This window comes from Dreissena polymorpha, chromosome 1, assembly GCF_020536995.1.
Source record: "Dreissena polymorpha isolate Duluth1 chromosome 1, UMN_Dpol_1.0, whole genome shotgun sequence".
Taxonomy (NCBI): Eukaryota; Metazoa; Mollusca; class Bivalvia; order Myida; family Dreissenidae; genus Dreissena; species Dreissena polymorpha.
In genome coordinates this window covers 64,922,204-64,930,730 of record NC_068355.1, presented here as the reverse complement: position 1 = coordinate 64,930,730, position 8,527 = coordinate 64,922,204, and the positions used below count along the sequence as shown (strand labels likewise).

Genomic DNA, 8,527 nt, shown 5'->3' with positions numbered 1-8,527 from the left:
TTAAAGGATATTATTTGTATTATCATTTAAGCGTGTCTTTTCCCGACCATATTGGGAAAGCGTCCTACCAACTTTGAGGGCGAAAAATTACTCCGCACGGACGTCTCCATCTTGACTATCACTTGATTACCCTGTCTGTCAATAGTCGCACGTGGTCTTGAATTCTTTGTATGATATTATACTAGCACGAAATGTGTTCCAGAGAAAACGTTCTGGACTAATTTATAAAATTATTACATAATGTTATAGAACTCATAATCGCATACAATAACTCATAATCGCATGCAATAAGCATAAACGACACACATGATTATTGTATTGGCGTAGATATGTCCAAAAGATGAAGACTTAATCACTATTTATTCAGTTTCAACCAAACTTTACACTTGTTCGTAAACATTGTTTGCGACTTCATAATGGTCAATCATGAAATCCTCCAGTCTCGTCGGTACCATGCTCCTGCAAGGATCGTCTCAATTCGACGAGTCTACTTTATGAAGATGGCAAAGAGGTCTGCAAGAGCCATCCCTGAAAAAGCATAAGAGCATATTTCGGGATGTATAAATCAATAATGATATGCATTAATATTTAATATAAAAGTCCGAACATTTTTTATTTTACGTACCCCGACACCACCAAAAATTGTCCGACTCATTAACAGTTTTATAAGTTTGTCTGATATGTTTTCCAACATTTTTTAACAGTTGGAATTGTTTAGCACTTTATTCAACCCAATGTTTTTGCGTCTGATCCCGACCTTATACATTTTACTGAATTTGTCAGATATGTGTTTCAACAAATAATCGTATCTCTGTTAGTTGGAAACTTTTAGCTTTCACGTCAAACCAATGTCTTTGTGTTTGTTTTATACCGAGAGTTCATTTACTATCGTAGATTTGGAAGAACGCACACACATTTTGAAAAAAGTGTGAATGTTCACACACATTTTGTTGAGAGTTATCAATTCCTCAGACACAAATTTGTAGACAGTGCCCATCTAGTCCGACAAAGTCCTTAAACATGTGTTTATTTACTCCCTAAATTCAAAAGAAAGTGTTTATATATATATTCCACAGAATCCTTCTAACTGTTTATTTGCTCCCACAAATTTGGAAGAAAGTATTAATTCACTCCCACACATTCTAACAAAAGTGTTCACGTTCTCCTACAATGCCGACAGAAGGTGTACATCTTCTTCAGAGAGTATTCCTTCACCCCAACATATTAAGACCTATTTTAAGCATCCATTTACCCAAGTTCAAGTATTTCCACCTCCCCAAATTTATTATTTAAAGTACACATGACCTTCATGATCAAACAGACCCCATCATGCCCTCGGGGTGGCCAGGCTTGCACCTTCCCAGATTATTTTAAACTACGTTTGACATTGATAATCAAAATGAAAAACGAACCCAGCATGGGCTTGCCAGGCTTGTCACCAGTGGCGAAGAAGAATTGTGGGTAGGTTGCGAGGTCTTCATAGGAACAGCGATTCCCTGCGGTCCTGCCCTCTAGCACGAGTGTATAAAATGTGTCGCTTTCACAACTGTCGTAGGGATAACTCGTTAAGAAGTTCCGCTCAAAGTCTCTAATAAATTGGAAAAAATAACAACAACAGATTATGAACTAAGAATGGCTTTTTACTCCTGTCATCGGAAAAAATAATGTATTAACCTTGAAGGAAAAAAATATTTCTTAGAACTTAACAATATATAAATCGAATGATCATCAAAGTAAAACCAACAACCGTAAAACAAACATTAAGTAAGAAATAAAAAAAATACTGAATAAATACCAGTACAAACAATAACATAAAATCTATGTATATTATATCTTTCAACAAAAATAATAATTGACTCAACGAACGAAATAATGTTTTTTTCATATAGAACGTGAACTGATGAATACCCTTCTATCGAAAAGAATGGCAACGTATCGCTGGCCAGGTTCGACCATGATGAATTCAAGACCCTCGATTGCTTGAACCAGTTTGATATGTCACTACCGATACCATCGAAGATAATGTACTTCTGTTGCTGTCCTTTAAAGAACACGAGCTTAACCTAGAATAGGAATTGTTTACAGTTGTAGATATACAGTATTTTATATTATTTTAAAGCCTGTTTTGAGGGGCTTCTGTTTTTACCTTACTGACTCGTTTGCCGGTTAATTGAGCAACCATGCGCGGTGTTAGTGAAACAAAGAGGCCAACATTTATCAATTCTATTAAAAGGTGCCAACGATAGATGTGATTCGTTCTGTTTTTCACAACTTCTGACAGCGTCTTGATGACAATTCAATATTTATAAGTCTAACATATGTTTATTTTAAAACGTTCGGATATATTGAATGAAATGTTTTCAATGTTCTTCTGTTCATTTTATAGCAAAATTAGTAGGTCTTTTAAACGTTTACAACTACAGCGCTTCTTTTGAACTAGTTACTGCTTTATACAAGTTCTGCTACAATTCTCATTACTACGGCAACCTTTGGTGAGGCTGCTGCCGTCGCCGCCGCTCCTGTAATTAAAAAGATTAATGACTGCGATAACATCTATTGGTGCATTTAGTGCGTTTACGTACTTTGACACAAACGGTATTTCATATCTGCTGCTGCTGCAACCAAGCGTACACGTCGCTGTGGCGTTGTATATATAAGCCTCGTTCTGGGAAACTGGCATTTTACTTTATGTGCATAAAGTGTCGTACCAGATAAGCATGTGCAGTACGCACAGGCTAATAAGGGACGGCACTTTCCCCCTAAATTGGATTTTTGTTTAGAAGAGACTTCCTTTAAACAAATACAACCAATAAAAACGGATAGTATCGTCGCTGATTAGCCTTAACGGACTGCACAGCATAATCTTGGATGACACTTAACGCACATGCATTCAGCTATATTTCCCAGACAGAGACTCATATGGGGTCCGCCTAGAGATCAGGAGATCCAAGGTTACATCCACTATATATGATAGTTCTCAATATTCCCTGAATAGGCACTAAGCAGACGTACTGATCCTTCAAAGGAAACGCACTCTATAAGCTGTATATGACTCCATAAGCCTTAGGTTTTTGCTGCAAACGGACTCAAATAAATAGGCTTAACTAAATGATTTGTAGTACTTACATACCTGCTTCACGCCAAGAACATTCCACAAATTAACAACCGGGTGACGGTAATGATGAGCGCATTCTGTGGCGCTTAACACCTGGCAAGTGACGTCACTTGTAGTAACATTACTTCCGTTTAACCAGGCTATTTGTGCGTCTACAAATATACCCGGAGTAGCGCGGAACACTAAGAGCCATTCTGGAAAAAAATTACAAAGGGTACCGTTTTATTCACTTTTTTACATATTCACAGATACGATAAATGTTCGAACAAGCACCTGAATATATTTCTATTTTTCAGTTATTATATTAATTTTCTTTATTTCTTTCACAAGTCTTTCATGTGAAGAGCGTACTGACATCAAACGCCTTAATGTTGAAGTGCAAAATTCATTAGTAACCTTATTTGTCGTTATACCTTTGATAAACAAATAATTGGTATTCCCGAAACGACCTCATTCTCTACTGAACTATAATGAAAATTTGCGTTTATAATCATTCAAGCGTATTTCAAATGTGCACAAAGCAAAATAATACCAGTGCTGTGACTGAGTCAATGATACCACTGTAATTTGTTTCCTTGTACATTTCAATATATTATGAAAACAAGTAAAAACGTCATAGATCTAAATTAAATATATAACTTATTCATCAAAATAGCGGAAGGGTAAATTCCATTATGATAGTAGCCAAATTTCCCACTTGATGAACTTCGAAAAGAATGTCCGTACCTGAGAACCGCGTAGTAAAATCAAAGAATCATTTCTTCCGTAAAAATTATGTGTTAGAAAATTTGAAGCTCGAAATATTTTTTCAATAATTTTCAAAATTTTATTGTTGTAATTTAATATCTTCGGTGTCGTTCCGATGCGTTGATTTTCAACTACTCGAGCACATCGTGTCGCGGATGAAGTCGTTGGTACCAGTATTCGAAATCATTGTCTATTAGCATTTCAACAACGAACAATCGAAGCAAGTACATTTCTGAAATGGAGTAAACAATCTACATTTACCATCCATGCTATAAGTAACGGCGTCGTTGTTCGGAGTTCCACTCGCCGCTGTGGCAACCAGAGGCAGTTCAGACATCAGACATTGCTTAGTCGATAACATGTAGGTTGCGCTCAAACACTTCTGGTCCGCCGCGCATGCGCCGACGCAACGCACCTTTGATGATGACGTCACCGTCTTGAATGACATCGTCAGAGCAAAGTCTGGCGTAGCAACGAATGTATTCTCGGTATTTTCGGCACCACAATTGTGTGAAAATAACATGATAAAAAATGCGATAAGCTGATTCTGCTTGCGCTTTAAAAACGCCATGTTCATCCCGAGGTTGACAATTGTAAAAGATCTAATGAAAGCCGTATACGCGAGACTTCGCGATTAGAGACGATTAAATCAAATGCTTTGAATCCAGATATGGTCAAAATTCTTGTGCACACAACCATTTAGCAAAATGTTGTCGATTAATTAAACGTCAATGAATGCTGATCTAGGAAACCTGGATTTTTTTTTAATATTTCAATTAAAATTGAAATATTATACGTTCTTTATTGCCTTAATGCCAACTGTCATGTCCTAATGACAAACAAACTAATTATCTAAATGTGTAGGGTTACAAAATAAACTTTCGGGCTCAGGAAACCAGCATTTGTTCTGTGGAATAATTAAAAACAAATACATGTTCGTTCGAATTCAACTTCGGACGCTTTGGTCGTTGCGTTCAATACTATACCAATCAATTCGATTTTTAGGTAATTGCATATACAAGTGCGTCATCCTGTCGTATTCAACGTAATGCTTCTCACACAACGATGACGGATGAATACATTCGTTTCAGCTTTTCACAATGAAATTTAAGTTTGAAAACGCATTCGATTCTAAGAAACCTAGGACGAGCATTATTTTTTAATGTGAAACAAAAAATAAATTAATTGAAACGTTGTGAAACGACACAATAAGCAATAAATACGTTGTGAAACAACAAGTACATTAATGAAAACCTTGTGAAACAACCACTGCGTTAATGAAACCGTTGTGAAACAACAACTACGTTAATGAATATGTTGTGAAACAACAACTACGTTAATGAAAACCATGAGAAACAACAACTACATTAATGAAAACCTTGTGAAACAACAACTACGTTTATGAAAAAACTTGTGAAACAGCAGCTGCGTCAATGAAAGCGTTGTGAAACAACAACTACCTTAGTGAAAACGTTGTGAAACAGCAACTACATTAATGAAATCGTTGTGAAACAACAACTACGTTAATGAAAATGTTGTGAAACAACAAGTACGTTAAGGAAACCATGCAAAAAACAACTACGTTAGTAAAAACGTTGTGAAACAACAACTACATTAATGAAAACGTTATCAAACAACAACTAAATTAATGAAAACGTTGTGAAACAACAACTACATTCATGAAAACATTATGAAACAACAACTACATTAATGAACACCTTCAAAAACATCAACTACACTAATGAAAACGTCGACCAAACCTTGGTAGAGTCGGCAAAATAGGTATATTTGTAATCACGATATCAATCCAGACTAAATTCAATGAATTATAGTAACATCAGTATTTTATAGTGACTTACATTATATGTGCATAATATGTACATCCACAACTAGTATGTCACAAGCTTTGATAACGCGAGAAGTTATTTTGTGTGAAATACCTCACATATTCCAAAAACTGTGTCAAAATATAAAAAATGCTTATCGCGAAAAGCAAAATAATTGCAAAAGTGCATGTTTCTGCTTATGTATGTGACTGTCACTCAACCATTGATATGTATCGAGTAAAATTGTACGCAATAAACCCTCTAGAAGCCCACCCCCTCGTAAATGTCGTCTTAAATGCATTCGGATCCTAATTCCGTCAATGTTCGATGGAAAACTGCATACAAATCCATGCAGGTGAAAATATTGAATATTGTTTTAAATTTCAACACCAGCATGTCGTGTTAAGATCGTTAGAACAATCGGACGAACGGACGGACGGATGAAAGGGACGAACGGACAAGGGATCTATATCGTTCTCTTCTTATATGTAAGTTTGAGCATATACAAAGTTCACAAGAACCGAAGACGTGATTGATAAAACGTATTCGTTTTTTTCATGTACGTACGAGCATATGTATACAGATTTTAACTGTTTCAAAATATAGCACAATACTCGGAAGTACATGTTTTTTACAAACGTGCGACTCCGGCTATCCGGCTATTCTGCACATTATTTGTCGAATGTATACATGTGAAAAGAAATAAAATATGATGGCATTATCAATTTAATTAAAATTAAATCAGGCTCGTTTAATTTGATTGCGGTCACAGACACCTTCGCAACAAGTGCTAAAATACTGATACATCTTGGCAATGTACGCTAATCAATGCATTCTTGCGACAGAGGGATTTCCATCAGGATGTATAGCTTGAAACCGAACCAATACGATGAGTCAACCATTTCACTGGTGAAGTGTTTGTAAACGTGACGTTTATTTTTTAATTCAACCAGTCACGTATACCAATTATAATAGACATATCGGACAAACATTGTTGCGAAAACGTGCAAACCAATCTGTGAAGAAAGCTTATACAAGATACAAGATACAAGAATCTTTATTTGACGTCGGATATGAACAACAATAAACATTAGCTCATGAGCTATGTCCCGACAAACAAATGTATATAGTATAACAAGTTTAAAATTAGCTAAAAAAAGATTAAGCATATTATATAAGCATATAAAGTACAAAGACATAGTAAAAGCACAAAAAACACAAATTAAGTACAAGTGTACATTAAGAGCATAATATTTTGCATGTTACAAACAGATACATATACGACAAATGTTAAGATACCTAAAGCTACATTAAAGTTATCTTGCATGGTTCAGTATTAAAACATATATATATATATAACATATATATGTTTAAAAGCATTTTAAAGAACATGGATAATAGCTACGTAGCATATATATATATATATATATATATATATATATATATATATATATATATATATATATATATATATATATATATACATTAAAGCACAAGAGAAACGAGACATTTAAGCACATAGATGTGACTGATGTAAAACCTAATATGGAACATAAGACAAACAACCAAAAGCAAGCAAAAATAATAAAAAAATGAAAAAATGAATCATACATTATATTACCGGTATAGGAAATAATGGCTAAAACATGAACATAATTGATAACACTTATAAGATGGAGGCTAACACATGCATATATGTACTGCTTACTTTGTTTATCAATAGCAGAGGTCAGTCACACATGGCACATCCGCATCTGGGGTCCGTCCAGGTGCGGATCAGCCTTGTGTATTCTTTATATTCATCGGCGGTCCTTATATGATTTGGCAGACCGTTCCACACTCGGACAGCCTCAAACCTAAACGAGTTCTTACCATGTGTAACTGTCCTCACTGATGGTCTGATGGTACTACAAGTGTGTTTTCATACCTTAGATTATATGATGATGACTTGGTTTTGACAAGATCTCTAATATATTCAGGCGAGATACAATTGATCATTGTGAATGTCTCTGTTGCAATTGTCCTAAATCTGCTGAGATGAAGGGTAGACAACTTTGCCTTATCTAGCAGGACTGAATATGGAGAGTCATAGTCATTATAGACTATTCGCATGGCTCTATACTGAAGCATTTCGAGTTTTTCAATATTCGTCCAGCTACAAGAGTGCCACACGATTGGACAATAGTTGATGTTGGATCAGAATCTATATCCGTTAGTCTGATACCTCCATATTCTACTGATTGAATTAATTGAGTTCGCTTAATTTTATCAGGTTTACCGTCACACTGTACCGCGATACGTATCGTATCGTAAGTTGAGCGTATCGTGACACCCTTAAAAAAGCAGGGATATTTTGATCGGAGTTAGTTTAACACCGCCTTTCGTAAAATAGTAGGGATAATTTGATCGGGATGATGTTGGGTATACACCGCCTTCCTTGCCACTTTCTCTTTACGGATCAGGTGAAATTGAAAGGTTCGTAAAAATAATGTTTAACAATTTTGGCATAAATCGGTTTCTTGTCAATGGTCTGCTTTTTTTCACTCAATGATGTGTTTTACCTACTAAAGGCGTCGTGGTAATCTGTGTCTTCATGAAATATTGTTCATGTCGAGTAATACCACGGTGTATTAAAATATCGATTAAACATTTCACAACGAATATCTCTACATTTTGGGCTTCAAAAAGCGGACAAAGGAAAGCCATCGTGGCGTGATATTGAAATTTCCATAATATCGATCACATTGATTTGCACCGCTCAGTGTATACGGCAATGTTTGTTTCGTAGTTGGATATGCGCTATTATAGACCGGAATGTAAGCGAAATATTTATGTTCAG

General features: G+C 35.5%; 1 protein-coding gene across 1 annotated transcript; it reads right to left on the bottom strand.

The window, feature by feature from the left end:
• Positions 1-345: 345 nt before the first annotated feature.
• Positions 346-4,450, bottom strand: LOC127865298 (uncharacterized). The gene is made up of 5 exons (XM_052405305.1): positions 4,124-4,450; positions 3,131-3,309; positions 1,909-2,063; positions 1,413-1,588; positions 346-528 (listed from the first exon to the last, which is right to left on the bottom strand). Exons 1-5 carry the CDS (start codon positions 4,437-4,439, stop codon positions 488-490), a joined length of 867 nt encoding a protein of 288 aa, XP_052261265.1. The 5' UTR covers positions 4,440-4,450; the 3' UTR covers positions 346-487.
• Positions 4,451-8,527: the final 4,077 nt, after the last annotated feature.

What these genes read in the sequence shown, in the direction of transcription:
- LOC127865298 (XM_052405305.1), bottom strand. Translation starts at nt 4,439, where the DNA reads ATGAACATGGCGTTTTTAAAGCGCAAGCAGAATCAGCTTATCGCATTT. An exon ending in CCATTCTTTTCGATAGAAGG is followed by an intron (nt 1,589 to 1,908) that starts GTATTCATCAGT and finishes CCAATTTATTAG; the next exon opens with AGACTTTGAGCGGAACTTCT. An exon ending in GCCTGGCAAGCCCATGCTGG is followed by an intron (nt 529 to 1,412) that starts GTTCGTTTTTCA and finishes ATGCTTTTTCAG; the next exon opens with GGATGGCTCTTGCAGACCTC.